Source organism: Cyrtonyx montezumae, unplaced genomic scaffold, assembly GCF_038088225.1.
Source record: "Cyrtonyx montezumae isolate F1298 unplaced genomic scaffold, pur_monq_1.0 scaffold_1, whole genome shotgun sequence".
Lineage (NCBI taxonomy): Eukaryota > Metazoa > Chordata > Aves > Galliformes > Odontophoridae > Cyrtonyx > Cyrtonyx montezumae.
This window is the reverse complement of record NW_027071825.1, coordinates 5129706-5153154: the sequence shown is the minus strand read 5'-3', so window position 1 is coordinate 5153154 and position 23449 is coordinate 5129706. Positions and strand designations below refer to the sequence as shown.

The window sequence follows — 23449 nt, the reverse complement described above, 5'->3', positions numbered from 1 at the left end:
TGGATCCAGCAGGACCCCATGGTCTGTGGGGTGACAGCCCATGCAGACCCTTCTGTGTGATCAGGAGTTAATCTTGTCATTGTCGAGTTTAGATCACAGATACTTTGCCAGGATTAGCTTGTTCCATAGATTTCACCTTCTGTCCACAGGGCAGACTCTTACTCTGTGCTCATCTGGTAATATAGAGGCATGGGATGTCATCTTACACCTGCATGATTTTACCATGTGCAGGTTTATCTGTCAAACCCACAGCCACATTGCTGCCCTCTGGGTCTGTCCCTGAGCCACGAGGCCAAGAAATCCTTTGGCTGCAGCAACTGAGAGCTCCTGGCTTTAAACTTGAATGAGTAAAGAGGGACGAGGCAGTTCTCCCATTGCAAGCAATGAGGTCAGTGCCCCATTAAATCTCCACTTCCACTAATTTAGTTTCCTTGATGGAACTTTTCTGTAAGAGGAGGTATTTCTTTTTACTGCAGTTTGCTTCACTACTGGACTCTAATTTTCACTGCATTTAGCACACGGCACCATTAACTTTTGGCGCAGAGACAAGGCAAGGAGTTGTCACAAACCCTTCTGTAACATCTCACCCAGCTGTCTCTCACATTTCTCCAGGACCAGAGATCCAACATAAAGGCAATCATAAAGATCCTTCTGAAATAGAAGAGTTTGCAAGGCCATGATAGGAAGGGATGAATACTTTAAAGAAGAAGCACAGAGGATATGGCAAGACAGACAGCAGGACTGTCAGATTGAAGGTTATGAATATTTGCTCAGACCGTAGACAACAGATGTATGAAGACCACCGAGGTGGATTTGGGAGGGAAGAGACTGACAGCCTCTTTAGGAAACAACCAGCCCCTAATTATCTTTCCTTATGTGATATTAGGGGCTCAGCTATTCTGTGAGGTAAATGATGTACCTAAATAATGTACCAATAGTCCCACAAGAAAAGAAGGCAATCATATTTGGGAAACTCTTCAATTTTCCTCTCAAATGGAACATGAAAGCACTGAGTGACACTCAATGCGATTAGAAGTGTAAGGGTCACATGGTATCTGCACTCACTTTAATAGTACTGAGATTTCTAGGACATAAGGTTTCACCCTTCCACTTCTACTGCTTTGAAATTGAGGGCAGCACTTTGCTGAATTGGGGCTGAGAAGATGAATCAATTATAGAGCACGAACATTTATTTTTAAATTTCTGGAAAAAAGAAGCACAGATATATACACATGCATATAAACTATGACTTCCCAAGTCATATTTTACCAAAGAAACAAATTTATTTGCAAAATATAAGTAAAACTAATCCAACCACCTTATCTTCCTGTTTGAATACACTGTTTCAGCTACCAAGATCATTTTTAGATGCTGTTTCATTTATTAACACAACTCACAAAACAGCTTCCCCTCCCCCCCCCCCCATCTAACACAACACGACCCTCTCCTGCGTAGGACTGTGCTGAGTTCAAGCTAGCTGATTCTGATTTAAAATCATATGCTCAGGAAGAGCAACTGTTAAGCTCTGCTTAATTAGTGTAATGCATATGTACCCATGTCCACTGAAGGGTGGAACTTCTACCCACCGTAAGGTGATCGTTGGCACTGACAGTTAAAGGAGATTTCCCTTAACAAAACTAAACAGATTCTTCCCTTTCAGATGGATCAACTCAGAATCATTGGTCTGTTCTTATGAAGAAATCACTTTGGGGACATGAAATACAATTGCGTTTGGCAATAAAACGCAATTTCTTGGCTATTTCAACTCCAAGAGCTCTAAATGTTGAAAGACAGACTGCCCAGAAGACAAGCATCAACTCCCATCAAATTCTGCTCCTTTGATATTGTGAAATATGAGATGGGAAAGCAGCTTTTTGTGTATGCACACGTAGCATGCAGTCCAGAAACACTAAGTGGTTCTTAGCTTGGTTCTAATTAACCAATTTTTTTTTTTAAATATAAACAATTTTTTCATTCCTCTCTTCCATAACTCTAAAAAAAATTATCATTTGGGGTCTCTAGGAGTGGGTGTGTCAGAGTGCCTGCAGTATATTCTCTTTGCATCCACTCTTTTTTTCATCATGTACCTTGACAGGAAAACACTAAGGGAGTACTGCATTCGAATTGCCTTCCTTTTTGATTGTGCTCCCTTCCTGTATGATTTGAAGGATCAGTTACTCAAAAAAAAACCCAACAAAACACTGATACAGACAGTTAAGGTGAAACAGAGTGATCAGCACAGTGCAGATGTGCACGGGCAGCCAGCAAAGCCTGCAGTGGTGAGAAGGCACTGCTCCGTGCTAGGAAACTCCACCTGCACAACGTGTGTCTGTTCTTCCTTACACCTGAACTTAACAGACAGCACTGGGAAAAGAAGCCCTTCTGCAGACAGAGCCTTGGCAGAACTCAGACCGTGGCTTTTGGGTTTAACTCCTGACTGCCTTCCCCCTCACCTCAAGCTGATGCAGTGTTTTCCATTTAATTACAGCAAGCTCACAATGCATTAACAATGGGACTACCTTCATGTTTCTGTAGGAATGCAATTAAAGGTAACTACCAAGCTCACTTCTCTTGCTATTTTGTTTTGAAGGAACTAGGGACAAATATGCTTATGGGATGAGATTTTTCCTACATAGCAATGAGGATTTTTCTCCAATTACTACTGCTTTTGAAGGAGCTCTAATACTTTAAGCAGTGATAAAGTGGCAGCTGTACATGTTTAATTTCTGAGAGCCAGGGCATAATGCATAAGCATTAATCCCTCCAGCTGTCCAGTAATTAAACATCATGTAAAGCCCAGAAGATATCACTGCTGTGCTACCTTATCTTATTTATGAAGGACTTTCATTTGTTAAATCTATAATCATTTTCTTCCCATTCTCAGAAATAATTGTAGAATTCCTCCACCACGTTAAATGTACTCAAGTTACAAATACCTTCTAAACAAATGACAGCAATTTTAGGCTAGCCATGTTTCTTTTCACCACACACTGAAATAATCATGAATATTAGATAAATATTATTTCGATGAGCACAAATGCAATAGCATGAACTTTAACCCCATTAAAATTCAGTTTCACAGGGAGATTATATGGCAAAATCTGATCCTTTGCATTTGATTTCCTTCTGAACTCACTGAGGAACGTGACTTTACTCTGCACCTTGCCTGTTAATGAAGACAACAAACAGAATTCCTAATTTTGAGGAAAGCATGTATTAATCAGGCTGCAAAGGATTTGCAAGGAAGGCAAAGTTAGGGCTGTATCACTGCCAAGGTAAAAAGCTCTCAGCAGCATCTGCAGAGAGCTGGCATGAGCAGAACTGGTACGGCCCATAGACGGCACTGGAAGTGACTCTGATATGCAAAACACAGGCACCTTTCTGAATCCACGAGAAAATGGCAAGATGACACAAAGATCCTCATCCTACATCCCTACATGATGAAACAATTTCACTGTCAACAGAAGGGAGAGATTTTCTAATTCGTGTGAGTTTAGGGGCAGGAACAACGCAGGGGAAGATGGCTTTAAATCAGCTTTGTAATTTCCCCTCTTCAGCTGGCTCATCACCACGTGGATCTGCTAGAAGGATCAGACCAGCTTGGTTCTCCTTTCTGCCAAATGCTCTCAAGTGACACCAGGGCATTGGAGAGAGCTGGCTGATTTTTTCTGCAATTGGATCCTCCAAGAAAAGGACCACTCACTGCTCTGTACTGTGCCTGGGGCTTTGAAACGTAAGTGAAGAGTTTCTGCACTGAGGATCTTAGAATTTATAGACACCACGGGAACCTGGAGCTGTGAGCAAGGACATAGGGCTTACAAAAGGCAAGACTGTGCTTACTATTGCTTCCCCATTAATTTAAGAAGTATTACCTAGCCTGCTCAGTTTTTATTGAGTACATCATCTCCTGGAACTGAAAATTCAGAACTAATTCTGAGATATACAGTAGACAATTAAAAGCTGTAATATCAGAGTTCAAAAGTCTCTCTGCGGACTATCAGACAAGTAAAAAAAAAATCAGGCTTTCACCAAGTAGGAAAACCGAGGAAGAAGTAAAAAAATGTTTATAGGAATGGAGTCTAGCATATGAAAGTTAAGAAAGAACTCAGTCCCTGCTGCTGTCACTGACTGAACACAGCTCTGCTCCTTTTCTTAATCCTTTGAAAGAGCAGCATATTCGAATACTGCACTGGGAAGACATGCACCCACATATAACATTCTTGACTTACTTAAAGCTTAATATATTAAAGGTGTGTTTACACAGAGCTATAGAGATCTGGGATCAGCATCCCCTGTGGGAACCAGCAAGCTCATCTCACATGGCACACAGCAAAAATAGGCGAGAGATACAAGTACACAGCTATTAGATGCAAAGATGTGGGACCTGTGAGACACTGAAACACGTTCAGGTTAAAGGAACATCATCCAAGGGCAAACAACTTAGTACCTTACAAACAGAGTATTCACGGATTTCCTAAAATGCTGTGCATGTCTGCAGATATGCTCTTCTGGGAACAAAGAGCTTTGTGTCTAAGGAGCGTAAAGATAAAAAACACAGAAAGGAGAAAAAGGCAAAAATTGCAAAAGGACATATTTAAGATCTTGCTGTCTCATGTAACACAAATACTTTCTCTTACAGCATAAGACAACCTCAATAACAAGGCCATATCTGTCAGGGGACATTCTTGCAGGAATTCCTGGCTCTCTGGGACAATGCTAAGAGATCACTATAAGATCACTATTTTTACCTGCATAAGTGCCCATGCATTGCTCTCTCTCTGTGAGTACTTAAACAGAATAAATCATTGCATGGGAAAATCAGTGCATCAATATATCATTACACTGTATCTGCTGCAAAACAAGGAATATTGGTCAGTTCCTTTATTTGCAAGACAAGCTCTACTCCGGGTGCAAAAACTGGTGTGGGTGAGAACCATTAGGAGCTTGAGAGGAGATGGGGCCTGCACATGGCTCTCACTGCTGACCATCCTACATTTCAGACACCCATTAAAGAGATGCAACATCCACTGTAGCTGTGAGAGGATGGCAGCACTCCTTTTCTATAGCTATGCTGAAAATGCCTTCTGCATTCCTAGGCAGGTGACAAAACACTAGTCAATGTCTCTCTTAGAGATTTAACAAGTTCTACAGTAGTTGTTAAAACCCAGACCAATCCAGAGCTGTGATGCTCTACGTATGGACTCTCACATTTAGTTTCCCTTTTTAGTCTCAGTAGATGTGTTCCTAAGCTTATCCCAACAATTTTTTATGAAGAAGAGGTATATCAGGAGCAGAAAACCTTGACAACAGGAATCAGTCCAGTAAATTCAAGACCATTCTTAACTCTTGCTACCTGTTGTAGAGAAGCAAACCAGATTTACGACTTAATGTAAAGACACAGATTAATTCTGCTCCAAAGAACCAAAAAGTAAGTTTATTTTCATGTATCCTTTAAAAAAAAAAAGAAGAAAAAAAGGCAGGTAATTGCGTTTCCAAAAATTGTGCACTCAAAGTTAGCAGAAGACTTAAAGCCTACTGCTCAAACTGCTGGAAGTAAATTACTCAGGCAGACGGACACTTAGATACATACATGCAAGGATTAATACCCACAATTAATCCCTGGTGCAATTATAACCTGTGCAGGCACAAATCTGGATCCCTAATCACTGGTGCTTTATGCAATGCAGGTTAAATAATTCATAGCTTCCACTGCTTCCTCAGTGGAAGTTTTTCCCCAGATGAAAACATTATTTTTACATCTTAATTGTGGGTGAACAACAAAAAGCAAAGCAAAACATACACACAAAACCAAAAATAACCACACCACTGCCTTTCCATCCAGTCATAATGGGGTCTAATCTATCATGTTGCTGTTCCTCCCCCCAGACATGGCAAACTAGATCCTTGTTTCAGACTAATTTCTTTACTTCCAAGGCTAGCTTTCTATGGGGCTGGATTCTATGGTGGGAAACGTAGAGCTTGAGGAAATATGTGACTTATCTAATCATCCAGCATGATGCATTTTTTTCAACATACCTGTGCTCAGGTAAGTTCAGAGCTCGCTAACTATGCTGATGAACGCTACACATGGATACCATTCAAGGCTGCAAATTCCTTCATTTCTTGAAGGAAAGATATCCTAAGCATCGCTGTGACAAATCCATTTCAAACCACATAGGGTGCCAGTAGTAAAAGCTAGTCTTCAACAGTGACCAAAAAAGAGGATGGCAGTCTGCAAGTTCCACCAAGGATGTGGCCAACACAAAACATTAAAGGAGAACACAACCCAAACAGAAAATCTCATATTCTTATTCAGCACTTTCCCAAAATCTCTGATCAGCAACTTCTCTCTCCAGCTGGCCTTACTACCAGTGGCCATACTGATCGTGCTGGGTACATTTCACATTGATTCAAAAAGTAATTACATAATTCATGAAAGAAAAATCCATCAAGAATTACCCAACCCAGAGCAGTATCAGAAAAGCAAGTTGCTGGATGCCAGAGGCAGACACAGGAAGAAGAATCTGAGTATACTTGCTTGGGTTTTTGAATGATGCTACTACTGGAATCCTTGTTTTCCTCACACATACACTCCTTCACTCTCCCTTAACTCAGACTGTGAACATTTTGACACGGGAATAGATGCTTGCACTGTCTCATCACAACCAGTCCCTGTTCCTACCTTTGCAAATCAGTACAACATTTATAGATTTATGAATTAGAAACACAGAAATGCAGGCTCTAGTAATGTTCAAAAACCCCATATTTAGGAAAAATTCTTTTGAAAGATTGTAATACTATGAGGTGGTTATTCCTATACAGAAATTGGAGCATCTGTAGTGAAAATATGCTTAGAGTCTCACATTAGTTCAAAGCAATGGTTTTACTGACATTGATTTAGGAAGAGCTTAGGGTTTTTCATCTGGGGGCTTTCACTAGCATTATCTTCAAGTCATCTTCCATTTGTTTATTGCACATGCAAGCTCTCAACATGGCAATTAGCGTACACACAAACAAACTCTCTTCTAAACATTTGTCTAGAAAAATGTGTTGTCTAAGGACAGCTTTGTCAGCTCCGTGAGAGGTGCAGCCTCAGCTGGTGCTCTGCTCCAAGGGGTCGCAAGTGACAGCCAGGGATGGAACCTCATTTAAAATGAGAATAACAAAGTGAGTGCAGAGGTAAAAAGAAAAAAGAAAAAGAGGTCTGAACCTCTTTCTTTTTTTTTTTTTGGTCAGCCATTTTCCTTTTTTTGAATCAGGATGATGTGTGCTACCGAGATAAAACGGATATAGAAGGGTTCTGAATAGAAAAGAAATGGGAATGTTAACAGAGTATCAGTGGATAGGCTTAGCGAGGTTCTATCAGATTTGGATAAAAGAGAGGATAGCAATCAATCCTCTGCAAGCTCTCAGAGTTTAAATGGCTAACACATTTGTTCTCATCCATGACAAGAACAACCTTAATTTGACAAGCACCCTCGTTGAAAATGCACCTAGGACAGACATTCAGAAGTGCCACCGTTTCCTTCTTGGGCTAAATTTAATGCCTCTGAAAGAGGCCGAGTCAACAGATCTTAGGATTGAAAGCCTCTGATGCTTGCACCAACCCAGGAAGCTCAAAGTCCACCTGCCAATGCCTTCCTGCCTCATCCTCTGGCCAGAGAACAGCCACATTTAGACTCAGCAGTGATTGCCACCTCACTCCCACTGAGGTGGCAGCCACCATTGGCATGACATTCAATCATAAAGAACCAGGTGAAAACCACATTCAGCTCTCATGAGTTAACCAGCAACCATCAGAAGATGGTAATTTGTCCTTGAAGTAAACTTCCATTTTACAAACCTGCATGTGCACTAAAACTGCAGAAAATGAGTGAGGCTAGAGATGCTGAAACATCCAGAAGGGAAACACTCAGCTTTTTCTAAATTTGTTAATAGCATAATTATGCTGAAATTACAGGGCATCCAGAACATACTTAAATTCTTTTTGGGGGCTACTTCAGAGTCTTGAAAAGAAGAACTTCAAAGCAAGCAGTTTCAAATGAAGGTTGTTTTTTTTTTAAATAAATAATAGACTCCATGCAACAACTCCTACTAGTGTGAGCAGCATTAAATTAGTAGAGGTATCCACCAGCATAAAATTGTTTTAACTTCATTAACTCCTACTGAGGGAAAAAAAAATCTTATTTTGCTAGCAGTTCTGCTTTCTTCTGAGCTTTTCTCTAGAGCAGTTCAACAACAACAACAAAAAAAGCATTTGCTATAGAGAGAATGCTAAGGGTTTCATAAAGAAAGATACTTTCAAAAACTGTCAAAGAATAATTACCTTAAAGGACAAAGGATTAGGGCACATTACCAACTTATCGCATCATAATTAATGAATTAGGAATGGTCCACGCACAGACACTTAATTCCACATGAATTAGGAGACAATGTGAGGCAGCCTCTGCCTCTTCCTTGCAAGTAAACCCAAGTGGAACTATGCTGCATACAGTCAGAGCAAGCAGGGAACCCATCACACACACAGTAACCTGTTACCATTACCCTGGACCACAGAGACACATGCAAAACAGAACAGAAATGCTTTGGAAAACTTTGTGGCTCATCTGTATTGCAGCGAATTAGTGATTTATGTAGAAGCTTCATACTTTATACAAGAGCATTTACGTAGAGAAAGAAATTCTTAATAGTCTGGGACTATTTACTCACAAAGAAGTTAATAATGACAAGTAATAACAATAAGTAACTAGTAACAGAGTTATACAAAAGCAGTAATAAGAATGAGATTTTACTTCTGCATAGTAAAAGACAGACTGATATTCCTTAAGTCCTGGTGGTCTGTACATAAACCAAGTTGGAAAATCAGCTGGGATATCAAAGGGAGCCACAAAAATGAGTCAAGCATTCATTCAGAAGAAAAATACTTGACAACAAGAAGCACGCAGAACTAAATATGTTTAGTCTATCAAAAAGACAGTTTGAGAAATGACTTGATTACATAGTGTAGGAGTTTTCACAGAGGGAATACACTGTTCAAGAGCTCTTTCATTCAGGAGAAAAAGGCCTAATGAAAGGCAATGGCCATTGAGGGACTGAATTTAAAACTGTTACAGTAAATTGTATATCATTCTCCCTCTGTCCGGTAAAATCAACAAGCCATTTACAAAGAAAAGTCCAGACCTATCTATTACATCCCAGCAGAAGCTAACCTAGCCAACAGGGCTATGCTCTGCAGGAGGAAGAAGGCAGCAGTAAGCTGCTAAGCTGTAAGAGAAAAATGTTTGCTATTTAAGTCCTTAACACATCACCTGGGTATTAAGCCCTCATAATCACAACCAACTAACTATATTCTACCACAGCAGTAGAAGAATACTTAGTTCTCCATAGAGTTCCCTTTATATGCTCCATCCATCTCCAACTGTAGAATCCCTTGTTCACATCTTTTTCTAAGACACACTACTTAGCATTGCAAATGTAGAATGAATGAATTTTGTTGGCAGAAAAGTCATCCCTTTACATGCAATTTGTAATAATCACTCTAAAACTTTCATAGTCCTAAGGGGAGACGTTGCATGTGTATTAAAGTATTTCTCCAACTCACCAGGAGCACATCCAGCCTCATCAATACCGCTTTCACAGTCCTTCTGCCCATCACATCTCCAGGACGATGGGATACATTTGTTGCTTAAGTCTCCACAGCTGATTTTTTCAGCTGGACATACTTGTTTGGCTAGAAAAATAAAGAAAAAACATACAAGTTTAGCATATTTCTAGACATTGCTAACACTGTTTGCACTTTTTAAGTTACTTTCATTTTGTATGGCTCAATCCTGAGACTTGTAATGAAATGTGGAGCCCACGGTTTTCAGGTCTGTCTGCTTACATGCTCCCTGAAATGCATCAACAGCCTGCTCCTCAGCACGTGCCTGACCCAGCCACCCTGCTTTAGGAACACAACCATACAGCAGCATGCAAACATAATGAACTAACCAACTAAAACAAAACCTAACTGCCTAAATTAAAGGAGACTGTGATCTAAGACATGGAGACACAGAAAGACCCCAGAAGCATAAATCCCAAGTACATCCAAAGAATATAACTATGAAAAACTCCTGCCGAGTTTATGTGGAACCACATAAGCTATGAAACTTATTCTCTCCTTATAGCCATTCTGCACTGCCAAAATTCCCCCCCTTTTTTTTTTTTCATACTCATGTAAAGAGCAACAGATCTACATTTATTGTGACAAGGCTCCTTGCGTGCTGACGCTCAATCATTCCAACACTGTTTAGTATTCTGGAATCCTCACCCAGTTTGGCAGGATTTGTTTATTATGCAGATCAACTCTTCTGCTCAAAACGATACATTTCCAAATAGTTTTTCCATAGGTTTTAATAATTATAATGCAATATGTGGCTGCAGCCCGACTGAAAATGAAGGAACCTAAATTCTAAATAAAACCTTAAATTCTGGACAAGAACTGAAAATGTCTTTCATGATATGCTACCCTGGTAAAGAAACTAATGGAAAGCTTGTCTGCTTTCCAAGTACTGAACAAGAGGATGAAAATGATGCCCTTCTTTCCACCTGCTCAAGGCATCAGAGGGCTCTCTCACAGCCTCAGAGCATCGACTGACCACTTAAAAGTAGCACCATTTAACCACTCCATTTAAACCACTTCATCTTCTCAGCGCCTTGGAGCCCTTCAAAAGCAGTTTCTAGAAGCTGTGGGCAACTAATACGTCACGAAAAATTAGGTCCTGCCACAGGCAAACAGTTAATAACAGACGTAACAAAGTTTTGTAACGGGGGGCAGAAAAGCATTTCTGTTGAAATTTGCTCATGACACACCTACGTAACGCTACTGAATGCTGCATGATCTAAAGTGAGGCGGTAGGGAAGAGATCCTACTTAGGGCTTCTGTTTTTCCTGCATCGAGAAATAAGTGGGTGAGGACAGGTGAGAAGACTTTCCACACACCCGATTTTAAAGAAGGTGAAATACAATTCTAAAATGCCATCGTAACACTGAGATCATCAGTTAGCTCCTTTACTGGTCACTGCCTAAGTGGGCTTTACTTTCACTTGGGTGCTCTGGGCACATAATAGCTTTGGCAGGCTGAAAGGTTTGGAGAAGCATGGACAGAAGACTCCTATTTATGGAAAACGATCTCTATGTTATTCATCTCACAGACAGAGTAATTACAGTTATTTAAAAAATGTAAATGAAAGCTTGAACTTGCAGGGATGCAGCAAAAGAAGCTGCTTTTGCTCGCAGTTAATCCAATCTCTGCATTTCAATGGTTTCTGCACCTAAGCGTCACTGCACGGAAGCCAACAGTCTGTAAGCACTAGCAGGCAACAGATAGAGGATTCTGCATAAAACTGGAAGCACAACTCTGATGAAAACACTTTGCATTATTTCAGCAAGGTTGCTATTTTCAACTGGAGACACTGCAGAAGCGCAGGTGAACTCAGTGTCAGTGTTGGTGCTATGAAATGGGCTTTTAGCAGCTGAAAACCAGACTTACATTTCTGTTTCTGCATGCTGCTTACACAAGCACCAGACCTTCTGGACTTACGTGACCAAAATATTTACTTTCTTCTTTCCTCTTTACCTTCCCAGAAAGGAAAGAGTTAGCACCATACATAAGAGTGAGTGCTTACCCTGGATATAGTCTGGACCAACTGGAGCTACAGTAAGGCCTGTCTTTTCAGAAAAGCACCATTAAACAATTCAGTTGAAATGTCAGACACATCAGCACCAATTTATCACAATGAACTGCAAATGCCAAGGATGGACAACAATGGTTTATTTATAAGGAGACAAGAGCAAAGAAGACAAGAAGGTTCCATTTACTCACTACCGCCAATGGCACATTATTCTTTTTCTTTACATGAGGCTACAAAGTCTTTCACAGAACTACAGAGCCTAACTGGCGCCCCACTGTTTGCTTCCTCTTGTGCCACTGCTGTGCTTTTCAGGCTCCGGACATCATGTATATTCAAGAAAGCCCAAGAAAACAGAATTGATTTACTTTCAGAAGACCGTCTGTCAGGTTCTCACCAAACAGGTACTCTAGGAGCATACACAAAATGTAATTAAGCAGCTTCTACTGGTGGGAAACCCACAAGATTTTTCATCAACACCCTGAAAAGAACTCCCCTTTGTGGAAACTCATCATCTTACAGGTCTGGACAGTTTCTCAGTCTGTTCTGAAATAGCTTCCCATCCTCTCCAGACTGCCCCTGCATTTATCCAAGGTTCTTCAGAAAAAAAAGCAGAAAAAGAACAGAGCAACTACTATACTAAGATGGTTTAATTCATTTGGACATGCCATTTAATTGCTTCTCAAAACCTCTACTGCTACACACAGCACAGATCTTAAAATTTCTACCTTATTAACCCCAATAATGGTTTAGTTGCTCTTTGTTAAAGGAAGGTTTGTTTTTTTAGCAAGGAACTCTCTCCTCAAATACCAACCTTCTTTTGTCATAGCTGGAAGTCCTACGTCAGAGATATACCATGAACAACATATACATTTATACTTGTCCTCTGTGTTTCCATCCAAGACAAACACAACTGTTAAACGAGCACTGTTCAGATAGGAAGGGATTCAAAGGGCAGAGATTGCTTTAGGAAATTCAGGACTCAGAAATCACAATTCCTGGAGATGTATAGTTTGAAAAAACATCTCAGTCACAAGTTACCATATATATAGCATATTATAGATATGAATGTATATTACAGTCTACAGTCACTACTGACTTCCATCCGATACATCTCCACTGAATTTTCTGGGATGCATAACAACATTTCAAAATCCATCTTGTGAATGCAATTGTTATTGCAGCTGAAGGTGTGTGAGTTCACCAGTTCTGTGGTGGCATTCTCTCTTGCCTTTTCTCCCATCTCAACATGGATGAGCGTAACAGTGCCTTCTACACCATTCACCCATGTCCCCTCTAGTTCAGAAAAACTTGCTTTTGCTGTAGTTTCCTCCACTTAACCCTACAAGACACATCAGATTTTCAGCTCAGAGCATTACATAAATGTGTTTTATTTTGATGACCTCCTTTGTTCCCTCCTTGTGTTAAGCCAAACCCAAAACATCAAACAAAACCCCGTTTCCACTGAGGACATGCATAGGAGCAGCAATATCTGTGATGGATGTATCTCAGGAATTTCTTTGGTGGCACTGGTGCACAGAGCACACCATGACCTCAGTGGAACTCTGCTAACACACAGCTTCTGTGGGTGCTTGCACTTGGAGCCATGTGCAAACACAGAATGCACCAAAAGCAATGATAAAGAACTGTTCCCACAAAAGTTTAAGATTCAGCAGTGAACTTCACCTTATGTCACACTGACAGTAACCCTGCTGGGACGACCAACCTGATGTAAATTTACAGTTTCTACTCAAGTCAGTGCAACTGACTTGAAACAGATTTTGTTTGTTGACCATACTTACAACAGGCATACACTTGAGAACACTGAGAAATGAAGATGACTTTGTGTTTCCAGTTGAAACCAGCCCAGGCCAAAATGAAAGGCACGAACAGTGGCTTACATGAATTAAGGCTGCATCACTCAGAGACTTGGAATGAGACCAAGCCCCTACCACAACTGATGTCTTTGTTGACAGCCACCAGCTAGCACAGGATGATCCCTGCAGGTCAGAATTAGGGCACACTGCAACACCACTTCCCAGGATTGGGGAATGGGAGCTGCTTGCCACTCAAGTCCACATTTTGGAATATGTGCAATAACCTTTGTGTGAGCATGTAAAGGCAGGGTAACAGTGAAAACCTATTTTCATCCTACAAAGACAGATAGTTAACTTAAGGCCATTACCTTCAGACTTTGAACATATATTGCCATAGGGAACTCGGAAGACAAATTAGGAAATGCTACTACAAAAATGTAACTTTAAAATGAATCATGTCTTAAAAAGCCTTAACAGTTGATAAACCTGATAAAAAGCAACATTATATGGTAAGATTTCTATGATGGTGATTTATGTTCAGAAGTTCCTGGATGAATGAAAAAGGATTTATGGAGATTTAAATCCACTGCACTGCATAGTACAGATCTTACTAAGCTTGTTCTCATGTGCCTGTAAAAAAGAAAAAAAATTCAATTAGGAGTCATCAATGAAACAGTCATCCAACTCCTACCTAGAGCAGGGAGGGCTAAAATAGGCTAAATGTACAAAAGGTTTAGGATGTCTATAACAGAGAGCATGTACTGTGCCCTTGTGCAGACTATCACCTTTGTGATTAGCATCTAAATATCATATGATTAGAGTGAAATAATCAAAATCCTATGGTTAATTCTAATTGTTGAAACAGGTTAACTATCAAAATAAAAGCTAGGTAGCTTTTATGAGAAAGATACGTTATAAGCAGACAATACAAACAATATTAATGAAGAAAGCAAGTTTCAGGGTCAGCACCAGATACTTCTAACAGGTTACTAAAAAGCGTGCCCGACCCAAAGAGATAAGATCTTTCTATAGCGGGCTGAAAAGACAAATGGCATCAGGTTTTATAGCAACAAATCATCAAGTTTCATGTCCTGGGACTTGAGTCATCTGCACGGGTCATGAAGGGCTTTCCTTACTAAAGCTCACAGCAATTGTGGCACATTTGTGATTTTTTTTCTAATCAGTCCAGGGATGCCTACAATGCAAACCTGAGTCTGGCTACAGGGTACCTTTAAAATTTATCACAGTCCACTGTGATCCCCCATAATTAGTGATGCATGATGCTGTCAAGGCAATTCTGATTCAGGCAGCTCTTAGGAGAATAAAATACTCAAAGGTAACAGCTGACCCAGCACACAAACTGGGAGCAATGTAGCTGGAAATCAGAGAAGTTCAAACAGACATGCTATGGGAAGAAAGAAGAGCATGAAGGAAGAAATGAGAGTCAGGAGGTTAAGGTAGCACAAGCCAGCCAAGAATGGAAGTCTGCTAATTAACCCTGAGAAATGCCATTTTTTACAGGAAAACTTGTCTGGTGCCCTAGTTCAGTGACTCCAAAGCCTTGTGAGCAAACAGATTCTTGAACAACTTTCCAACTTTCTCACAGCTGACAAATTGATGCATTGAGCTGCTGAATGCAGCTCTCTGCACTCACGATGGCCTTGAGGAGCAGAGGTGTGCAGCTGGGAACAACTGCCTTAGCCTTCCTCCACTGACATGTGACTTATTAGGAGTCTTCTGTCATCTATTCAGGTACCAGCCTGGCTGTGTCAGCTCTGTGCGTACAAAGGACAGCCTAACTCCCATTATCCAAGTGTCCCATGGGCACACCAGCCCCAACTCTGAAGGACTGATTTATGAAGCCTATCCCTTATGACCTGAATTAGCAAGGACTGTGGAAAGGGCTCCACAGAAACACAAGTACTAACTATACTCTCTCAATCTGTAGCAGTACAGTAATGCTTTTTTTCTTTATTTGTAGGCTTTAGGTTTAAATAATACATTGAAGCTTTATCAACATCAACCTTCTCCACTAAAGACTCAGCAACAAAATACTCCCTTGCACCAATGTTCCGTGCCCATTTTGGGTTTATTGATACAGAGTCTTGTAACCTTGCTTCAACTCTGTGGCACTGTGACCCTGATTTGTTAAAAGATGATTTCTAGAAAGAAGCCTAGCAGTAAGTCCACCAGCCACATCCCCTTGGTCAGCACCACAGTTCTTAAGAAAAGTGGATGAACACAGCACCAGGAGCTAAGAAACCCACGAGGCTGAAGGCTGAGCAGCCAATGAGAGCTGCTAGTTTCTTTACCTTCCCATACACAAACTCCTAGAATTCCCCACAGTAAATGAAAGTGTTCCAATCTTATTACAACAAATCCGGAAGGAAACTGCAGAAGAAGGCACATTTCAGACACATTCAGGCACAATGAAGCTCGTGTCTTCTTCACTTCAGAGCCAAATTAATCCTCAGTTCTAAATTAGGCATAGCTTAAAAAAACAGTCCATCAGACTGTATCAAGCAATTATGAAAAATCAACTTATTGACGTCAGTCATAAACTGAAGATAGGAAAAAAAAAAATCATACTGGAAGATTTGAAAGTATGCCTAAAAAACACCAAAGTGAGAGAAGTGCCTCTGCAAAGTGGCTTCATTTTACCCATTCTACAGGGCCTGTGTGGACTATGGATTTGAAAGTACTAAAGAGACCAAAGCAAGCATCCACAGTGATGCAGGGATGAACTCACTGGCCAGCTAACTTTGTAAAAGGGGTGCTGTGGGAACAAACCACGTGAAAGAACTCCTCACAGTAAGTGGCTATGTACTGCTTGCACCCATTCAGATAACTGGCAGATAATTTATATGCAAACTGTATTATGTTCACCTTTGTGTCAGTGATGCCACCTATTATCACTTAAGTGATAACAAGGAAGTTGTTGTATATTCTAGTATTATGCTAAAGATAGGGATAGTTTGGTATCTGATGAACTAATGAATCTGCTGTTAATTGCATAACCTTCCTTCAGTACAGTACTTTCATTCATCAAGGGCACAGATTAAACATCCTCTCGGCATTACAGCATCCTTATAATTAATAATATATTCTTCTCATTTCTAAATATAGCCTATTATAAGAAGCTTTAAAGAATCCAAGCTGCACCTTTCAGTAAGAACTTTTGATCAGAAGGAAACAAGCCAGTTTGTTCAGACAAGGGATCTGCTCTGTGTTTGCTAGCTTTGCAGTAGTCCCAATCCTGAAGGCAGTGCAAGCTGGGCCCAGCTGCAAAGCCCATCAGTGTCAGGAAATGCCTTTCTATCTGCAGCACAGTCTTGCTATCTCAGAGGATATTTCATGCAGATCAGAGATGCACAGAAGTATCATTATGTATTAGATAACTCCTGCTTGATGAAGAATAATTATGTCCATGAGAACTCTGCTGTCAATCTGTTTAGCAGGCAGTGAGATTATGCACAGTGCAAATCTCACCAGTTACATCTTTCATCCGTGTGACACAGAATATCCCAAGCTGGAAGGAACCCATAAGTATTACTGAGTGCAACCTCATGCTCCATGTAGGACCACTCAAAATGTAAACTCCCTCTCACTTGGCTTTCATTCTTATCTGTTGAGTAAAGACATTATCTCCAAGCCTCACAGAACAGAAAAAGGGTTCACTGATACCTATGATGGTCAGCACCAGCCCTGCTTGCCCACAGCATTCAGAGGGCAGTGCTGGGCTGGCAGGGAGCTCTGCAAGCAGCAGGGACAGAGAAACGGACACCAAATTTTAGGATGGTTAAAGCTAATCTTTAGCTCATACAGCTGTCCTGTATGTTTTTAGATGCTAGCTACAAGGAAACATCTAGGCAGCATCCTGTATGGGCTCTGGCTGACTGCAGGCCCTGCTGCAGCTTGCCATTGGGGAAGAGTGGCTCTACCTCACCCATGAACTATTTTCCCTTAAACGAAGGAGGCTATTTTTACCCTGCAAACTCCTTCACAGTGATCTGGATTGCATGAGTAATTCCCAGACGGACTGACTGCCGGTGGCAGAGTTCAGCACAGCCTGCAGCATCTGGGCCAAATGTTTTCACGTAAAACCATGCAGCTTCTCTGAATTCTGCACCAGCTGAGACAAATTCCCACATCTGAAAGCTGCGAAACCATTAAGATCACCAAGTGCTGGCACAGCAAAAGCATGCAGTTTCTACATCAACACGCCATTTCAGTGACAGCACTTCTTTAAGACAGGTGCAATTTTGATTTACAGACTTCAATTGCTAAAGATTTCTGGACAAGCAAGTCCATTTGTTTATTTATTACTATTGTTAAGAGCAGTATCTTATCTCTAGTTCTAGTCCTTATCTCTACCTCTCTTATCTAGTTTCAGCTTCTGGACACAGTATCAAACTGCTAGCCTAAGGAAACAACCATATGAGGAAACCCCTCCTCTAAGCAGACAGGTGTGTATCCATAAGGTCTCTCAACTCCCTCTTCAAAAAAAACCCAAATCACCTCCTAATAAGACATTTTCCAACTCTGCAATTCTGTGACCCTTGTCAGATTGATCACACCCCCATATATAAGAAGCTTTCTGCTTTACAGCAGCTACCTTTGTCTTTTACCATCTCAGACAGCTGTTTAATTTAACACGTGTTGAAGTTCAGTTTAACACGTGTTACCACCACACCTTAGCTATTTGCTAATGCAGTGAGACCGAGTTCTCTTTATTTGCAAGAATCTGCAAGGGGGTAAAAGTTCACAGAAATGTAGTACAACGCACTGGGGTCTTAAGGGTTGGTATGGGCTTTTTAACTTTTTCAGCAGGAAGACTTTCTAACTTACAATAATTAAAAGTGATAGAATGGATCTCTGAGACAAGGCTCTGTCACCTGTGCACGGGGTCCAATTTGGGCTAAACCAAGCTATTTTGATGACCTTCAAGTTGACAGTACACCTCATTTCCTATGCAGGTCAGGTATAATTTCATTTCCAGTCACCCACGACTTGAGGGAGTCTGATGTCAGAACTTTAAACTGCTTGCTGCACTCACTGTGTCTAACCTTTCCAAAGCCTTCTCTAACAATGAGACACTCTTTATGGAGGTTTTTCCACCTGCAGGAGAGAAACAGGTGGATCTCAAGGGGAGAGGATCTAACAGTCCAAGAGCTCTGCTGGAAGACCCCAAAACACCTGCTCAACATCACACTAACAACCAGAGAAGCAAGAAGCTGTCATCTCTGTCTGGTAACACCAGGGGCATGAGATGACTGGCAAGCACTTGCCATTAATCATGCTATGCCTTGCAGAAAGGTCAGCTGCACTGCAGTGAGTCAGCTCCTTTGCAGTATGGGCATCTGTGCCACTTCCCCAAAGAAAACAGATGCCAGTCTGCTAATCGGCTTTTACAAGAGGAAAGGGACAGCCTGGCAGATATTCTCATCTGTATCACAATTACAGCCTAAGCCTGGAGCAACACATGCTTCTGATGATCCCAGGCTGGGGTTAACAATGCAGGCTGAGCTCAACCATTACATCCCTCAAAACGTACACAAAACAATCTCTTATCTGCTACCCAAAATGCAACTGGAATTATTGGAACTGTCTGAAAACCTGAAGAATTCCCCCAACAGAATGAGGAAAAAACACCACACTCCAAAAGAAGCCATGTGAGCTCAGCAAAATCAAACACCTATTAGTTACTGTTTGAAATAACACCAATAACCCTGGAGAAGTGTGTTCATACCAATGTTCAAATGCATTACTGGAATATGTCAGCCTCCTGACATCAGTTACATCAATGAAGGTATCACTGGGAGGTCACGCAGAAGAGCCTATATATCACCCAGCATCCAGACTCAGCACTCTTTTGAAATAGTCTATTCTCAATGAACCAAAACATACAGAAAAATCACAAATCAATTTTGTGAGAATATTTGAGATGATGACGATATAAGGCACTCTTGGTGACTTTAAATCAACAAAACAACCTGACTTGCTTTGCCCAGCCTCATCATTAGTGTCTAGGTTCAGGTCATAACATGGCTTTACCCAATGGCACATAAAAACTACGCCCTGTACAGGAGCTCCAGATTTTCAATAGACATCTTTTCTTTATGTGTGTTGGCACGTGTCAACCATGGCATCCATAAAGCATACATCATGTCATTACACAAAAGCTGCATGCTACCATTCTTCCTTTTTTCTCTCAGACCTCTCCTGTGTCTCTATCCAGTTCATTTTGACATCTAAGGATCCCTGGTACAGTGAGTTAGTACACTTAAGTACGGAGAAAGACTGCAAGTACATGGGTTTGAACTATCAAATTCTTTTCTTTGGCTCAGCAGGAGAGAAAATGTGTCTTGAAAGCCTGAAACATCAGCCCTAGTTCTCAAAATATTTGAAGAGCAGGCAGGGATGTATTCACTCCTTCTGGGACATATGTTACACAACAGCTTCCACTGGAAGCTGTTTTACACTTTTTGGAAGAAAACACTTCTTCCAAGCCAGGAACATACAAGATAAATGAAAACATCCAAGCGAAGGGGAAGAACGTGCAGAATTGTTCCTAGGCTACGAAAGAGAAAGAACTTATCTCACAAATGTGAAATTCACAGCACATGAATTCAATTTTTTAAAATTTCAATTATTGCACACAGTTCTAGATGGTCTCTACTCCATTTATTATGTATGACTGGAAATTATTTATTCTTTAAGATTATTTAAATTGGCCTTTCCTAAACAAAATTTTATAGCTCCAAGCTATTTTCCTTTGAAATATTTTCACAGTGGTCGTCTCCCTGGTATTTAGAAATCACCACAAACACCACCTCATAATTTCTTAAAATATTTGTAAGGAAAGAGAAAAATTCTTTGATTTATGTCACTAAATGAAGTCTAAATGCTGTCTCCCGAAACCAGACTTAAAAAGTAATGACAAATGTTTTACACCACATAATGAAAACATAACATGCTCCCATCTTGTAAAGAAAACAAAAGTCACATCCTTGGAAACTCCTCGCTCGCTAGCTGGTGGAAGGAAACAGTAATGCAGAACTTACTACTAGATTCAGTGAAATCCTGCACGTTAAGACTCACAACTGCACAGACCTCAAACCACCACTAACATGAGACCAGCAGTACAGTCTAGATCTGTTACTTTATTCCACTTCTCATTCCACTTCTCATTGCAAGTACCCTTTGTAAGGATAATTATGCATTTCAAAAGGTTTTTTGTTTACATCAGCATAATTAAAGAAAATAAGAACAAGAATAATCTTTTTCCTCATAATGCTGACATAATATTGCTCAAATATTTCTCCTGGAAAATGTCACTACCAAGATTACTAACTCACAAAAAGTAACAAGGAATGGTTCCAAAGGCAGTAGCTTAAGGACTGTAAACCAGGACTGAGACCACAATGACTTCCAGACAACTCAAATACCCACACTCCCCGACCAATAGCAACTAGAAGTAGCAGTGGTGACCCTGAAGTTTCAGGACAACAAAGTTCATCTACAACACGGATTAGATGCAAATGCTGAGAGCACATATGGAAAGGATCATCTGTGAATAAAGGCTGCACAGATTTCAAACCTTTTTTTCTTTTTTTCCCCTCTTTCCTTCTCTCACACTGCTGGGTTTGAAGAAGTTGCTGAAGCTCAGTCCCTGTCCGAGGCTGTGCACCTCACTGCCCTCGCTAAAATACTGATGCACATACACATTATATTAAAGCATGGCCATGGCCAGATGCCACCCTTCCCACTAGCACTACAGAAATAGTCTGCAAAATAAATTGCTTCCCAGAAACGATTAATTTAGGATGGTCAGCTTAGAAGAAACTGCTTAGCACCCAGAAAAGGTAGATTTAAAAGCTGACGAGAGCCCACACGAGTATTTCCTTGTGCACTTCCAGAAGTCTGGACTTCACTCCTTACCTTCACTTCTTAGAAAATGGTAAATTAAGAAGATACCTCATTAAATAAATATAAAGAAAATCTAAGTCAGGGACTGTGAAAGAACAATGTTAAATTTTCAGTGTCAAATCTTACTGAGTTAATAAAAGGTCTGTCAAGAAATTACATGAAGAAGAGTATCAAAGTTAGGAGAATTTAATCCCATAGACCAATTCAGCCACAACTTACAGCCCTAACAATATAAACAGACTTAATCCAACCACGTAGAAAGATGCAATGGCACCAACATGAGCAGCTTTGACAAAATCACATCACTTTGTTTTTGTACATGGTGACACACAGAACCTCTTCACTAACCTCCAGTCCCTTTGTGTTTCAGCAGTGTTCCTCAGCAATGTCGTGCAAGCCCAGACTGATATCCTTATTGCGCACCACTACCCTAGCATGTAAAGCAAAACCAGCTGTGCTTTGCCACTGGCACAGACTTCTGCTTCTCCCATCCCTTCCTTCCATCTCCCTACCTCTTCTGCTGCTTGCTCGGCCCCCTGCACTGATGTCCTCCTAGTCTTCCTGCTTGAGCTTCTTCTCAAAGGCTTCTTCTGCCAATCCTTTAATAACCTTGGTAGCAAATGATGCATCTGTGTACATTTAGAAGCGTAACGTTCAAGCCATTCTTGGCCTCATATCAAGACCACTTTGACCCTATGGCTGTCATCTTTATTCTACTCCTGTTCTCCATTTCATTAGCCCTCTCACTTCACTTGTTTCTGTTCTCATATAAATTTACTTTAAAACACACACAAGTAACTCCACCACAATGTAAGTACTGCTAGAAAGCAGCTATGTGGGTCTGGGCAGAACCCCTCTGGTTTCAGTTACACTCAGCTGCAAATATCTAATTACAAGGGAAATGCTGAGCACTGTTAACAGAGCCATGTTTGATTTATTTTCTGAAGAACTTCACACACATCTTGGTGCTGAAATAATCACCATCTGCAAAGTGCTCGGGTGGTTATCAGGCAGAAGTACTATTTAGAAGGGGCTCAGAGTACATAAATTAAATGCAAAATATTTAAAATGTGACTTTAAAGTTGATAATATTTCTTTAATCTCTTAAAGGCAGTTTAGTTCACCATCTAGCTTGTAAATAATGGATCAGGAGTCGTTTTGGGGAGTTTCCTATCAGATAAGCAGGTAGGTAATTACAGAAACAAAATGAAACTTCAATTATGCAAAAAAACCCAAAAACAACCAACATACCCACACCAAAAATCCCAACCCATGTAGTTTCTTCTGTTGTGATCTTCTAAAGCATCGCTGTTTCTTGCAAATGACCATATTGTGTTAGCTAGGAAGAAAACACTGATTAAAAAAATTAAAAGCCCTACTAGAAACTTGGATGTGGTTTCCTTTGTGAAAAACAACAACACTGCAGCTCACTGGCGGAAAGATTTGAACTGCTTCTTCCAAAGCGCTCTTTAATTTTTCCTCACATATTAATTTAATTAAAACAAATATTACAAGGTTGATTGGTGGATTTTTTTTTTCATTTTTACATAACCTATATGAAATCTTGGTGCACACTGATAAATGTAGAAGATTAGAAAATTTTATCTATAGTATTCAATCTTAATTTTCTACTAATTATCTCCAACTGAAGCAACTTGTCTGATTAGCATGCAGTTTCCAAGTAAATCAGTGATCAAATACTCATAAAAGTGAAACATTAGTTGAAAGAGAAGTATCTGACAGAGCTACTTTTCAGTTCCTGCTCTGAAAAGCCGCAGCATCATTAAACACAGGGTAAAAGAAATCTGAGACATCAGGAGGAATCCCCAGCTGGAGTTATCTCCCACGTCAGGCTACTGAACAGCCACCACTCCTTCCCCAAATCTCCACTTTCTCAGCAGTGCAGGTGCTCTGCTGTCAATGCCTGCCCAGGGCAGCCACATTTGAACCAGCATTGCAGGGGCTCTGGTGCAGCATCTGGAGAAGGGCTGCTGCCTCTGCTCCAGAGTACGAGTGAGAATGGGGAACACGTGG

The 23449-nt window shown here is 40.6% G+C and overlaps 1 protein-coding gene across 1 annotated transcript in view; it reads right to left on the bottom strand.

Annotated features, from left to right (window-relative positions):
- LRP8 (LDL receptor related protein 8) overlaps nucleotides 1–23449 on the bottom strand; it is a 60887-nt gene that overhangs the window by 26375 nt on the left and 11063 nt on the right. The window contains exon 3 of the mRNA XM_065745816.1: nucleotides 9602–9730. Coding sequence (XP_065601888.1) covers nucleotides 9602–9730 — 129 coding nt within the window. The remainder of the gene's footprint in view (nucleotides 1–9601; nucleotides 9731–23449) is intronic.